Below are 16,043 nucleotides of genomic sequence, written 5' to 3' on the forward strand. Positions count from 1 at the left end.
TTTGTCTCTGAAAAAAATGGGTAATGGTGTCTGTTCTATTACTCATGAGACAACAAAACCCAAAATTTATAAAAACACAGGATACATATAATCCTGGCTACTCTTTAATGAGTAGACTTCCACATACTCCATTATCACTTAGTCTTTAAAAGAACTAAGGATACTGCATACAATCTTGCATTCAGACTCTGGAACTAACATTCATAAATAAATCATTACAAAATATCTCCTCAGGAAGAAAATTAAAAAAAAAAAAACCCATGGCATTTAATTTGATATTACTGAATTTCAGTAAATTAAATGCAAAGGGTGACTTTTGTTGGCCTCTGTGTAAAATATTTTACCTCTATAAACTAGTCTAGAACTTGTGCAGGACAGTTAGATGTGACTCATACGTAAAGTATCAATTAGCACTATTTAGGGTGCTATATGTCTACACTACTTTTCCAGATACAGTAGTGCATCACTCACTAAAGGTTTACAACTTGCTTGCCCAAAGAATGCATATCTGATGCCATCATTTTCCATAGGTTGGTAAAATGCTGCTAAGAAAGTGACTTTAGAGAGCAAATTTATTTTCAACTGGCCAGTTAATTATTTGTGTATGCATGCACACATGCTGAAGATTGAACCCACCTAATCAGGACTATTCAGCCTAAATATTATTAATACTGCTAAACTCCAAATTTGCAAGTATAGGAGATTTAATTCAACCTATAAGCTATTTATCAACCTTGTTCAATCTCTAAGTCTAGTTACCAGACAGCAATATGTTTCTGAAACTTATCTCATTATGATAATCCACTCCAAGAGCTTATGAATTCATCCCATATCTTTGGCTAGTGTTCTAATTTTACATGAATCTATTGTTGAAAAGTAGTTAACTGATATATTATACATTTTGAATCTGTAGTGCCATCTGGGAGGAATTTAAATGATTTCAATTATGTGTACATATTATACCAAAGCACAGGATACTACTTTTTTCCTAATGTTATATTTAAAGGCAGAGCTAGCTAATTTGCTGTATGAAAAAGGTTCCTTTATATAGCACAGTAACATTACGTGTCTTAACAATTATAAAGCCAGTACTGAATCTCAGGCACAGCCACAGAAGACAGAGGATATATTACTCATTTCTTGACTAAAGACAGGGTCACATGAAGATATTCAAGTCCAGTTTACTTAGAAATCATACCTTAACCTTTCCCTTTTACCTAAGAAATAAAAACTGTCACTCAGAGAGACATAGTCACTTGCTTAAGTGACTAGTACTAGTGGCTGAGCCAGAAGAACCTAAGTACAATCCCTATGTTTTTGAGATGGTTAAGAACATTCTGAACTTTTAGAGACCAAAATGACGACAAAACCATTACATTACAGATGAAAGCATCCTTATCTAAAATACTTGGAACTGGAATTGTTTCAGATTTAAAACATTTTTTCTTGTACATAATGAGGTACCTTGTGAGTGAAATTCATTTACGTTTTATATACATTTTACACACAGTCTGAAGATAATTTTATACAAGATTTTTGGTCTGCCTGAATGTTGACTATGAGTCACTACATGTGGTCAGATGCATAATCTTCCATTTGTGGCATCATAGTGATACTTGAAAAAAAGTTTCAGTTTTTGAAGCATTTCATATTCCAAAATTCTTCATCCAGGATGTTCATTCTAAATTCATTTTCCCATAAAGCTAATTCCTTCTTGAATCAAATTAGGTTTGGCATGCATCCTATAAATTATTCCCATAATAAAACTGGTGGAAGAAAGCATTGTTTTAATTTTAGACAAATTAACACTGCTAAGGTAATGATTGGTACTATTGTATGTCTCTACTGTTTCTGAAGCACATGTTCACAAACTTTAACACTTGTTTCCATAATACATCAATTAGAAAAGCAAGCATCTATTATATTAGATGTATTACGGGGGATACTTTTTTCAAATATAGAGTTTTTTTAAAGATCAATTTATTTATTATGTATACAATATTCTGCCTGCATGTATGCCTGCACGTCAGAGGAGGGCACCAGATCTCATTACAGATGGCTGTGAGCCACCATGTGGTTGCTGGGAATTGAACTCAGAACCTCTGGAAGAGTAGCCAGTGCTCTCAACCTGTGAGCCATCTCTCCAGCCCAGGGATACTTCTTTAATAAGTATTTTAAGCAATAACTGACTTCTTAAAATTAAAATTACATTTTTGGTATATAAAAAGTAAGGTTTAGATTAATTCTGAGAGGCTTTATTCTTATATAATATAAATATAAATGTAATAGAAAACAAAGTTTATCAACAATTTCATGACTGTTCTCAAATTTACTGCAGAGCTCACTGTTTACATAATTTTTAGTAAGAGAACAAAATTCCCCAAATATGTTTACTGTAGTATTCAAGTGGGTATGTTCAAGTGGATATGGAAGACTACAGTATGGACCACTTTCACCAACTTAGATCAACAGATAGGCACAAAATGCTTAAATGACTGTGGATCACAAAAACTATTAAATGAGCAATCAGGCTGTGGATAAAGCTCACTGGTAACAAGCTTGCTTAGCATGTAGAGATCCTAGGTTTGATTCTTAGCACTGCAAAAACAAAAGCCAACAAGGAAACAAACACATGCACACACAGGGGTTGGGGGGAATAGGAGGGGGAAATTGATTAACTTCTTTTACTAAATAAACTGAGTCAGCAAAAGAAAGGTCCCTTCTATTACAGTTCCCATTCCTACATGTGTATCCTTTGAGTGATCTAGGGTGTGTAGGATAGATAGTAGGTTTCTAGAAGTTTGTAAGGTTTATTAAAAGGTATTATGGACAAGTGTTAGGCATGCCTTTCTAGCATATGTGACCTACTGGGTCCTACCTCCCCATCACTGCAAAATCAACCAAACAACCAGACCACCACCTTCAACACTCTTTCCCTAGAGCAGTGGTTCTCAACCCTCCTAATGCTGTGACCCTTGTACACAGTTCCTCATGTTGTGGTGACCCCCCCAACCATCAAATTATTTTCGATGCTACTTCATAACTGTAATTTTGCTGTTATGAATCGTAATGCAAATACTGTGTTTTCTGATGGTCTTAGGCTACTCCTGTGAAAAGGCCATTTTACCCAAGGGGTCATGACCCACAGGTTGAGTACCCCTGCCCTAGCACTATATTTGTTTCCCTTTTTTACAGTACATAGGTTTAGTCATAAAATAAATATTTCAATGATATAGTCATATAGGAAAATTTTTTATTTGTTTACAAATATCAGTGTATAAGCTTGAATCCTTCAATTCACTTCCTGATTTCCTCTGATTTAACAGATATGAATTTTCTTCCTATATATTATGAAGTATCCATCAAATCTTTATTTGTATAGTAATACCAATTAAATAAAAGGGGAACCCAGACATTTTTACTATAGCTTTTATTATTATTGTATGAAGGCTCATTTGTAAAAGAATCAATTTAAGACCTCATGTAGCCAAGTAATTCTTTGTACAGGATGCTCATTGATAAATCAAATACAATGCCATTATCTTCCAAAAGGTGACCTAATATTCCTTGTAGATAATAAAACACTTATACATTTTTTAAATAAACAGAAACTATCAACAAAAAGATAGGCATGAATTGCTAGTTATAGACATTTCTTCAGAAGATTTAACATCTGCCTCACAACATCCCTGTGAGGTAGGGAGGTGGATTCATGACAACAATGTCACATGTGCCAAGATCACATGTAGAAAAGTTGCTCTATTTGTTAAGTTTCAAAACAAATAACATCCATGAATCAGTTCTATTTAGAAGTCCAAGAAAACCAGGTTGTTATTTTTTCCTTCCTCCATCAAAGGCTTTTCAGTCTTCTGAAAATTGTTGAAGGAAGTATCATGGCATTTTCCAAAGTTCTAACCATGAAGTATCTGCCAAAGTCCTTCTCTTCTTTCTCTAGATGGCGACAGCTTAGTTGTCCTCTCCACACAGAATTCAAGCAGGTGTCTTCTTTAAAAGAACTACTTTCTTTTCATTCTTCAATGTTAAAATTGCACAACTGGGTCTTTTGAAACTGTCATGCTTCTTCCAGGAGCTTCTCTCAGTCAGGATCATTTGTATCTTTCCATTAGAATCACTGCAGATGCTCTTCTTCAAAGGAAAATAGTGACTTCACTAAGTTAAAAAATAAGCAAGGCCAGAGAAGTTCTCCAGCAAGGAAAATTGGCTGTCTTCATGGCAGGGAAAAAAAAATCCATCTTGGAGAACTGATTTTTTTTTTTAACTTGAAAAAAAACAAAACAAAACAAAAAACCACCACTATCCAGTAAGTATAGGATGAAAGGGAATAAAGAGTCCAACTTTTCCATAAAAAGAAAAAAATATTCAAGTAGAATTTTTTTTTTAAAAAAAGTGGCAATTGGAGAAAAAGATAGGAATCTATCTAGATATGTGATATTTTGTATTTATCTCTCACTGCCCAATAAATCTTTCTCCTGCAAAACTCTAATATGCTCCTCTGTCTAGTATGAGTTCAGGGTGTGACTCCTGGCAGGTCCTGTACGTGATAAGGCTCCTAAAATCCCATTAAAGATCCTTCTTTCTTTGTCATGGAACCTAAGACTTTGTGGCCACATATAATCATGATAAAACAGTTAATACCTCTTGAAAGAGGTACGACTACCAGCTGGGGGTGGTGGTAAACACCTGTAATTCCAGCCCTTGGGAAGCTAAGACAAGAAGAAAGTTCAAGGTCAGTTTGAGATACATTGCCAGACCCCATCTCACAAAACAAAGCAAAGCAAAGCAAAGCAAAGCCAAGCCAAGCCAAGCAAAGGGTATATACAGCAGCAGTGTACTTGGACTTAGACAACACACATAAGTTAGCAAATTAATACTATTTATTCTCTGTATTGGACAGAGGAGTACCGTATTTTGTAGAACATGAGAAAGTCCTTACGTGGTTTCTTTAATAGTAATTTAGATTACAAATAAGCATATCCTAAAAAAATTGAGCTACAAAAATATATTAAGCCACAGGATCAAATAAGTTTTCTAAAAACACATTTTCTAACAAGCACTGACATTAACCTGACATTTATAGACACCAAAGTTATTACCTTGAATTAAGAAAGCATTTTGCAGAACTATTTAAGGTTGCAGTTTAAGAGTGTCATGGACTACTTTTATTGTTGAAAATTCAAACAAACCCCTTTGGTGTCTCAGGTAGATGGGAGTAAAAGTTTTTTAACATTAATTTCTTCAGGACTTCCTATTCCACTAAGCACGCAAAGCTTTTAAAATGTCCTATGAGATAACCATAGCATTGCTGCATTGCTTGAAGATAAATGCAGAAGTTTACTAAACTCTTTAAAATGTCTGTGCTCCAAAACACAAACCCTCCAAAGCAAACTGGGTGGAACACTGTCAAAAAAAAGTACTGGTCATAGACGTGATCATTTAAAACAACCAGCTGACAGTGCAATAAGAAAAAAGCCATTTGTAGAGCAATAATTACACTAGAAATCAATGATCTGAAACGAGTAACTTTAATATTCAAAACAATACACCTTAAAAATTAGGTAGCAAGTGAACTCCATTCATGGTCTCTCTATATAATGACTACTTCCTATATGATGAAGAGAGAAAAAAGAAGACAGGAAATCTCCACATTTGAATACAGTAAAAGTATGCCCAGTGTTATGTTCTTTAAAAATATTAGTATTTTTATAAGAATTTTTCCTGTCAAGTTTTTTTTTTCCTTTGAAATAACCCATTGCTGACTTTGCTAATGCATAAAATAGTAAAACCATCATGGGGGCATAAGAGAAGAAATCACTAACAGGAATTAGTATGATGGAAAAATGCTAATAGTCTAGGAATACAGGGGAACTTGCTAGTCCTGATAAACAGTATCTACAGAAACTGCACAGTTGACCATGGTAAAAGGTTCTGAACGTAAAAGATCCCACTGTTCTTAGTACTTAATACTGTACTAGGTAGGGCTATTAGCCAGGAAACTGAAATACAAGACACCTAGACAGAAAGTAATACAGTAAAGCTATATCAATTGGCAGAAAACTTAATTTTATCCATAAAAAATCCTAAGGAATCCACTTTAAAACTACTAAGATTGATACTTTAATTTTAATAAATCCTTATCAGAATCCCAAACAGTTTCTCTGTAGGAATGTAGAGGGAATTTCTATAGAATAAACTTTGTTTAGAAATTTAAAGGACTCAAGCCAGGCGGTGGTTAAGCACGCCTTTAATCCCAGAACTTGGGAGGCAGAGGCAGGTGGATCTCTGAGTTCAAGGCCAGTCTGGTTTACAGAGCGAGTTCCAGGACAGACTCCAAATCTACACAGAGAAACCCTGTCTTAAAAAACCAAAAATGAGCCGGGCGGTGGTGGCGCACGCCTTTAATCCCAGCACTCGGGAGGCAGAGCCAGGCGGATCTCTGTGAGTTCGAGTTCCAGGAAAGGCGCAAAGCTACACAGAGAAACCCTGTCTCGAAAAACCAAAAAAAAAAAAAAAAAAAAAAAAAAAAAAAAACCGAAAAAGGAAAAAAAAAAAAGAAGAAGAAATTTTAGGGACTTAAGAGTCAACCTTTAAAGAGAAGAAAAAGGCTATACAAATCATATTTCCCAATTTTAAAGATTAATCCAAAGCTAAAATAATGAAGGCAATGTAGTACTGGTATAAGGGTAGAACTTATCAACAGGCCAGAACTGAGAGCCCAGAAATAAATTTCCATTTTTATGATCTTTGTTCAGAATGCCAAGATATTTTCAATGGAGAAGGAATGGCTTTAAAAAAAATAGCAGTACTGAGAAAAGCAGATAATCACATAAAAGAAAAAAAACAAGTCTCTACCTCATATCATATGCAAAAAATGGATCAGGGATTAAAACTGAAGAGCTGAAAACTCAGGAGAAAATATGTGTTGCAAATCTTTTGACCTCAGACGAGTCAGTGATTTCTTAACATAACATCAAAAACACAAGCAACTAAAGAAAAAATATAAATAAATCAAAAATAAAAAAAATGTTAAAACTTTTTTTTAAAGTATTTATTTATTATGTATACAGTGTTCTGCCTGCAAGTGTCCCTGCATGCCAGAAGAGGGCACCAAATCTCATTATAGATGGTTGTGAGTCACCATGTGGTTGCTGGGAATTGAACCAGGGTCCTCTGAAAGAGCAGCCAGTGCTCTTAACCACCGAGGCATCTTTCCAGCCCCTGTTAAAACTTTTATACTGCAAAGCACTTCCAAAAAAAAAGAGACAACCTATTGAATTAGAGAAACCATTTGCAAACCATTTACATGATAAAAGTTTAATATCTAGAATATATAAAGGACTCCCACAAATCAAAAATAAAGAGACAAATCTCAACTGAAACCGGGTAAAGGATCTGAGTAGCAGTTCTCTGAAGATATACAAGTGGTCTATAGGCATATCAAAAGATGCCATTAGGGAAACCAAATCACAATCAAATACAAGTTCATCCAGGAGGATGGCGCTCACAAAAAAGATGAGGGAAAAGGGTGCTGCTCAGTGCAGAGCGCTGACTCAACACACTTGGGGCTCTGGGTTAAAAGCCAGCTGCAGGAGGGGTAGGGGAAACCAATGATAAAAAGTTCTGGTGCTATGTAAAGAAAAGAACCCTTATACTCTAGTGAAGGAAGTGCAAATTGGTGCAGCTGCTTGCCACAACAGTCTGGCGATTCCTCTAAAGCATTTCCACTGAATGAACGTATGACTGAATGCATATTATATGAGTTCTTATACATGGAACGTACAGAATAGAGAAACCCACACAGGCAGAATAGATTCACGATCGTGTAATGTTGGAGATGAAGGAGAATATGTATATGTATGTAGGCAAAGGAGGAAATTCCTGATGGGTACAGGTTTGTTTTTATCTTGGTCAAGGGGCAGGCATGGTGAAAACTCATTAAATAGTTAAGGTTGTAGAATTATGTGAATATATTAAAACTACTGAATTGTATGTTTTAATATGTGAATAGTAAATAACATATTAAGTATTGTTTAGCATGTGAATTATTTCTCTAAAAAGCTGCCATTAAAAATAGTCAAGGGAGCCCGGCAATGTTGGCACACGCCTTTAATCCCAGCACTCGGGAGGCAGAGGCAGGTGGATCTCTTTTGAGTCTGAGGCCAGCCTGGTCTACAGATGAGTTCCAGGACAGTCAGGGTTGCACAGAGAAACCCTGTCTCAAAAAACCAAAATACACAAATAAACAAACAAACAAACAAATAGTAAAGGGGATATAAACAGCCTTTAGTTAGAATTATGATATTAAGCTGATTATTCTTCAAATATGTAACTTTTTAAAAAAAGATTTATTTATTTATTATGTACACAGAAGAGGGCACCAGATCTCATTACAGATGGCTGTGAGCCACCATGTGGGTGCTGGGAATTGAACTCAGGACCTCTGGAAGAGCAGTCAGTGCTCCTAACCACTGAGCCATCTCTCCAGCCCCCAAATATGTAACTTTGCTAGTTCTACTAAATATATGTGTTTGTTTATGTTAATGAACAACTTGAATCACTTTGATGTACCTTGTTCTATTATCTCAGTTAACAGCAGGAACAGCAAAGAGCCATTTATTTGTTCAAAAAAAAACCTATTCATTATTTACTGTTTATCTAAAATAAGTAGAAATATATGAGAGACAGCTAGAAATTCAAGTCAATGAGGCCTAGTTTGGAAGTTGAGAATTCCCGAATAGGGAGTTAAACATGCAGAGGCCAACATGTAAGTTGAACAACAATAAAAATCAGGAGGGTGAGTGTTTGAAAAGTGACACTCTCTTATAGTTTACACAGAGAGAACTCCCTTGGCCAGGTTAGACGCTAATGACCCAAATTTCTGGAGAGCTCTCTGATGCAATCCAGCCATTTAGCAGATAAGGTTAAGAACACTCTGATTCTGTTTCTACTTTTGTAAAATGAAATGATTTCTTTCTTTCTTTTTTTAAAGATTTATTTGTTTATTTATTTATGTGTGAGTGTTCTGTCTTCCTGTACATCTTCATGACAGAAGAGGGCATCAGATCCCATTGTAAATGGTTCTGAGCCACCATTGCTGGGAATTGAACTCAGGACCACTGGAAGAGCAGCCAATGCTCTTAACCACTGAGCCATCTCTCCAGCCCATGAAGTGATTTCTGAACTGCACAATGGTCAAAGTTCCTTCTCTCTCCAAAGTCTTACTATTTTTAAACTTCAGTTTAGTAAAAGTCATAAAAATGAACATACTGGTCAACCTGCTAAACTGTAATGGCAAACAGCAAACTGACATAAAGGAACACAGTGTGTAGTCGTTTCAATAGTTTTCATAGCCACACTTTCGATACTCCACAGCAAGGCAGTCACTGGGGCAGACTTTCAACATTCTTTAGCAAACTGTCATTTTATTTTCATGTGAAGTGTGAGTCTAATGTCTGAAACAAGCATTTGCCTGACTTTACAGGTTAGTTTCAAAGGTCTGGAAGAAGTCAGCTGTCACTAGATAACACCCCTCTGGCTTCACTTCTAAAAACTTCAGTAGTTTACACACTCCATTTAACCTCCTCATCATTCTTTACGATCACCCATATCACAAATTTCACTATGTATGTGGCTTGTCTGCCTCTCTCTACGTTTGTTATATTTTGGTCTCAACCCTTAATACTCTTAAAAGTAAAATCAAATTAGAAATAAAAGCATTTTCCTTATGTACCAGAGCTGACCTGTCCAAATCATAAACCTCTCTCCAATGGAATCCACACAATGGTTTTTAAAAGTCCTCCAAGGGAAGAGATCACAGTCTACACCAATCTCATCCATGGCCAGGTAACACATAGCTAACTCCAGCTAGACAGCTGTAGAAAGAAGCTGACAGCCACTGGAGATGAATGACTCCATACCCTCCTTCATTAACAGGAACAGCTGGAAAAGGGAGACAAGGGACTAACCCATACTGGAAGTAGCTTAGAAATGTCTGGGTCTCACAGAATCATTTCTTCTTATAAATAACCTATACTGAGTGATAATGCCTCACAAAAGGCTTTAGCAGTTTTTTTTTTGTTTTTGTTTTTTGTTTTTTTGGTTTTTCGAGACAGGGTTTCTCTGAGTAGCTTTGCGCCTTTCCTGGAACTCGCTTTGGAGACCAGGCTGGCCTCGAACTCACAGAGATCCGCCTGGCTCTGCCTCCCGAGTGCTGGGATTAAAGGCGTGCGCCACCACCGCCCGGCTGGCTTTAGCAGTTTTTAACATTTCCACAAAATCTTGGATGACTTCAGAAGAAAATGAAAAGTAGTTTTGCAAAAATTTAAGACAAAATATCAGGTATATCTATTCAGAAAACGACTTAACAATCTTGGTCGATAAACTATATTCTTTGTTGCATTTTATTTTAAAAGACATAAATTGCTTCTCAGTTTGCAGAGAATGCAGATCAGTATTTAAGCAGCAAATTAACAAGATGGCACTTGTTATAAAAATGCCACCCTTTCACAATTATGGTAAAGTAAATTCTGTATTCCTAAATTGCTGAGTTATGATCACAATTTTCTTAGCTTTCATATTAATTCTGAAAAATCTAGCATAATTTTTGAGGTTTGACAATGCAAAGTCACAACTATAGCAGTTAAGGGAACTGTATAATGTAAAATTTTTGCCTATAATTTTATCAGTGATAAAAATCACTTCTTATTAAGTTAAATCCCAGCTTTATAGATTTATCTAAACAAAAATTATCTACAGCTGTTATTTTTACTTTAGCTACTAACTACAACCTTCTAAGTTCTGTTTACTACTTAAAAAGGAAGGAGATGTATGCCTAGATGTACATAGCATATGGTAAGTTAGACCCTTTTGAGACAAGGTCCCACTATGGAACCCTGGCTGGCCTAGAACCCATGGAGCTCTACTTGCCCCATCCCCTGAGGATGAAAGGCGTGTGCCAGCACGCCAGGCAGTGCTTAGGCTTCATAACACTAGTCACTTTTTTCTGTTGTAACATCTGCAAATAAGTACAAACTGTATCTAATTTATAAAAAGTACATTCTGGTATACTTTAGCTCACTTAAATATAAATAATTTTTTAAAAACTGGTTAAAATGTTACCTAAAATACAGAAATTGCAGAAAAATCTCCAGGTATAATTTCAATTCTAGTCCCTTTCTGTTTTTGTTTTGTTTTGTTTTGGTTTGGTTTGGTTTTTCGAGACAGGGTTTCTCTGTGTAGCTTTGCGCCTTTCCTGGAACTCACTTGGTAGTCCAGGCTGGCCTCGAACTCACAGAGATCCGCCTGGCTCTGCCTCCCAAGTGCTGGGATTAAAGGCGTGCGCCACCACTGCCCGGCCTAGTCCCTTTCTGAAACTTAGATAATAGATATAAGTGGATCAACCCAGGTGTTTACTATTACATTGTTTTATAGCAAAAAGCAATATACTAGAAAGTATTTCTGCATACACCTTTTAATGAGTTGTTGCAAACACACAAGAAGTGGCAGGGAAATCTCTAACAGAATAGAAGATACATGCAGTACCCCCAAAATGCATAAAGTCCAGCAGCACCATAAGAATGTATTATCCAAACGTTAGAAGACTCCAAATATAATCAGTGCTTGAAAAAGCCTATTTTCCATTACAGTAGCCAAACTTATCAAAAATTGTCAGTACAAAAATAGCTTCACAAACTGCTGATATAAGTTCTGAACTCTCAAAAAGATTATAGCAGTTATTTACCAATATAATACTGCATCTCTGAGAACCAAAGTTATAATTAACAAAATAAAAAATTTTAATTTTCAGTAGTATATTTCAGTATCACATTCCAACAGCACTACAATAATATAAAACTAACTACTTCTGAGAGAATTTAGGTTGTCTTAAATCTTATTTAAAAAATCTAAACACTTATTGTAAGAGATAACACATTCTAGAATTCCAAACAAATGACACCAGGAAGCAAACCATTACCTTGAATAAGAGGGGGAAACTTTTGTACACGCGTCCATACAAGTTAGTCTATTAGGGTCTAAATGCATTTTAGTTACCAGCTAGTTTAAGACTACGGTCTCAAATTACACCCTCAAAAGTCACTTCAGTTTGTCAATGAGTTTTTGTTCAATCCCAAAGGATATTATCATTTAAGTTAAAAATAATTATAAAGAAAAAAGCAATTTAGAAAAGATGTAATAACATACCCTCAAAGAAATTAGTAAACATTCACCCTCACGTTTTCCTGTTTTACATCTCCTAAGCTTTTGAAAGCATTTAAAGTAGACCAAAGAGTGTTCACTCTTCAAAACATATTCGATTAGACTATTTTTGCATAGTTTATGAAAGGGACACAAAACAGTCCTATAGCACTTGACTAAAGAGTACGTAAGAGCCCATATGCTTACACTTTAATTTAGCAGTATAGTTTTTAAAATTCAAAGAAAGTAGTAAATAATTCAAGGTAAGGCATTATGCCACTGAATTAGGGAAAATAAAACTGTCACAGCTTAGTTATATTTCCTTAAAAGTTCAAGATAATTTTAAGAAACTATTGTGGATGAAATTATGGATCTAGGATTTGCTTTTAAAATAATACAACAGAGGCTGAAAAGTTGGCTCAGCGCTTAAAAGCACTTGTTGTTCTTGTAGAAGATCAAGGTTCAGATACCAGCACCCACATAGTGGCTCACAAACATCTGTAACTCCAGTTCTAGGGGATCTGACACCCTCTTCTGGCTTCTTTGGGCACCAGGCATGGGCATGCCTGCATGCAAAACACCCATACACATAAAATTTGTTTTAAATTATTATGTATGCATTACGACATGTATACCTATATACATACTAGGGCAGGGTCAGAAGAACTGAGCTGTCAAATCAAAGTGATTACTAATAAGCAACTGGACCTAGGACACATAAACTAAATTTTAGGATTTAGTTTTCTCATAAGCCAAAGGCATATGCTTTCAAACTATGATGCTTCACATTGTAATTCAGCATGCACACATGTATGCATAACACTGAAACACTACAGTCAGCTTTACTGATGTCTGCTACTTATCTTCTTTTTCAGAAGCCATGAAAGACCTATTAAGTTGATTTGAAACTACCATCGTTTGGGAAATCTTGAATAATACCATCTCTGAGGTCTTCTATCTTTTTGACAATCAGGAATTCTTGCAGTAACTGTAAATAATCTACCTCCTATGAAAATCTTTATTTCAATCAAGGAAGTAGATGAATCTCGAATCATGTATCATTGAATTCAAAGGAATACATTTATAAAATCCTATAGCTGGGAATTCTTAAAATAATAAGAAAAACTGTATGATTATAAAATGCCTTCAACAGAATTGTAAGGTTAAACTGATCTCCTAGGTTTTCTATTTAGAACACTATCAATCCTCCACGACAAGTCATGGGTCACAGAAGTATCTTCAAGGTAAAAGTGATTTCTAACAGACACTCAAGAACACAGGAAAAGAGTCATTAGATGGGGACCAATTCTAGGGAAGTAACATCAATATTAAGGATTAGGAAAACAACAAACATTTAGGAAATTTTAAGTGTATAAACTAGAAGGAGCTTCTACAAATGTTAAATTTAAAAGTTCTTATTTCTAAATGCCACAGTATTCAGTACAGATGGTTCAATTTAGGTGTTAAATTAACTATATAATTATGATCAGTGCAGTTCAGTCTTTTAAATGGAAAGGTTAAATATTACTTGATAGAAAGGAAGTTTTTCCTTTCCTTAATGCAGTTAAAATATTTTAAAATCCTATCCTACAATATCATTCTTTATAATTAAATAATGTAATTTTTGTATTGCTATCAAAGAATTGCAGTCTTGTTAAAAGACTGCTCACTAAATCAACATGAATGTATGGTAGTCAGATTGAGGGAATGAGGGTTTCCTGAGTTCAGCTCTCTGTATAGCTAGAGAAAAAAAGCACTTGCATTACAGTAATTCAAATCATGAACAACTTACTTCAAAATGTTTTACTATTACATGTAGAGTTGGTATTAGAGCATCCTTACATTCAAAATATCCCATTTAGTCTTAAAAATCAACGCCTGATTTCCTTCCTCCTCAGCCCGATAAGATTACTCAGTGCTTGTCTAATATGTTTAATCCTATGAACCTATTACTTGATACAGTTAAATGAAAATTAAAATTCACTTAGGACAGCTTGAAATATGTCACTTTGTAACTCCCTCCGCCACCCCCACCCCCAAGACAGGGTTTCTCTGTGTAGCTTTGGAGCCTGTCCTGGAACTCACTCTGTTGCCCAGGCTGGCCTTGAACTCACAGAGATCCGCCTGCCTCTACCTCCCGAGTGCTGGGACTAAAGGCGTGTGCCACCACTGCCCCGGCTTTCACTTTGCAACAACTTTGCAAAAATTTAATTTTCTAAAACTTGGTCCCTCAAAAACAATGTGCAGTAAAATAAAACTATTTTCTTAATTTTACATAAACTAATATTCAGTTAAGAGTAAAAATTAATGTTAAGGCAGATTATAGATAAGCTTTGTTAAAAAAAAAAAACTTCAATAGTACCATTTCACATTCCTCTTTACAGTCTAATAATAACACAGTATGGCCAATAATTAATGTAACTAGCTTATAACACATTTAGAACACACTGTATCTTTTAGACTACAGAATTCTTTTAAAAATTCAGAAGCAATTCAAGCTTTTCTTCTGTTGGTACACAAAACAGTCTGTCATTACTTTTCACAGGCTCAAGCCTGGTGTCTACTGTCGTCTGTGAAACCGTGGTATGACACCTCTAGGACTACAATAAAGCTTCACTTTAAAGTAGGAATCCTATTGCTTCTAATTACAATGTATAATTCTTAAGTTACACACATGAAAACAGAAAACTAGGTAACAAAAGGGGTCTTCAAAAATAGAAGAGATTTTCCCAGCACTCAGGAGGCAGAGGTGTACAGAACAAGTTCCAGGACAGTCAGGGCTGTTACACAGAGAAACCCTGTCTTGGAGAAAAAAAAAAAAAAAAAAAAAGCCCCCTAAAAAGGGATTTATGTTTTGTTCCATTGAAAAAGTTTCTCGTATAATTAACTCAATATCCCTTTTTCCACACAGATAATGAAAATATTCATTCAATCAATTTGAGCAACCAAAACCAACAAATTAATTAAAGAAGTCTGACCTGGGCTTTCCACTCAAGAGTTTCTGAATCAAATAAGCCTCTATATTTGCACATCCTACTGAATCATGATTGCCGAGGTGAACGTGTACCTATGTGAGGAGGGCAGTGCATTCTGATATTTGCACATCCTACTGAATCATGATTGCCGAGGTGAACGTGTACCTATGTGAGGAGGGCAGCGCATTCTGATATTTGCACATCCTACTGAATCATGATTGCCGAGGTGAACGTGTACCTATGTGAGAAGGGCAGCGCATTCTGAGCTGGCTCAGCCCTTGGCTCCGAGTTCTGTGTCACATCCGGCGTCCTTTCATCGTCCGTGCCATTGATGCTTTCTGGGGTTAAAGGAGACTGAAGGTCTCCTCCTGCGGACTCCTTTAAACAAAAGAAGAGAGAAAAGAGAGTAAGAGATTGCTTTAAAAAGTGTTACACTTTTGTTCAAGCACACAATGTCATCTAAATGAAGTCCTTGTGATGAAATCAAATAGCAACTAAAATTTGAATTAGATTAAAAAAAGATAATTATTTTTTCAGGAAAGCAACTCATAAGAAAATTAACCAAAATATAATATAATTTAAAATTATAAAGATAACAATTTAGAAATGTAATTTTAAAAACGTGAAAATATTTGGGTTAATAAAAGTAACCAAGTGAAATTAATGATATTCATAAAATTACTCTAGAATGAAAAAATGGCAGCTGGGCAGGGTGGCGTTTGTCTACAATCCCAGCACTCAAGAGGATGAGGCAGGAGGATAGTATGCTTAAGGCCAGCCTGAGTATCACCGTGAGACAGTGTCTCAGTAAAACAAAACATCACCACCTCTGGAGTAAGGCAGTGTGGGAGGCAC

The 16,043-nt window shown here is 35.6% G+C and overlaps 1 protein-coding gene across 2 annotated transcripts in view; it reads right to left on the bottom strand.

Annotated features, from left to right (window-relative positions):
* Homer1 (homer scaffold protein 1) overlaps positions 1-16,043 on the bottom strand; it is a 100,121-nt gene that overhangs the window by 27,301 nt on the left and 56,777 nt on the right. For both annotated transcript variants that reach the window (XM_052743564.1, XM_052743563.1), the window contains exon 5: positions 15,427-15,566. In XM_052743564.1, the coding sequence (XP_052599524.1) occupies positions 15,427-15,566 (140 nt within the window). The remainder of the gene's footprint in view (positions 1-15,426; positions 15,567-16,043) is intronic.

The sequence above is a fragment of the Peromyscus californicus genome, unplaced genomic scaffold, assembly GCF_007827085.1.
Source record: "Peromyscus californicus insignis strain IS unplaced genomic scaffold, ASM782708v3 Scaffold_18__1_contigs__length_77618521, whole genome shotgun sequence".
In the NCBI taxonomy this organism is placed as follows: domain Eukaryota; kingdom Metazoa; phylum Chordata; class Mammalia; order Rodentia; family Cricetidae; genus Peromyscus; species Peromyscus californicus.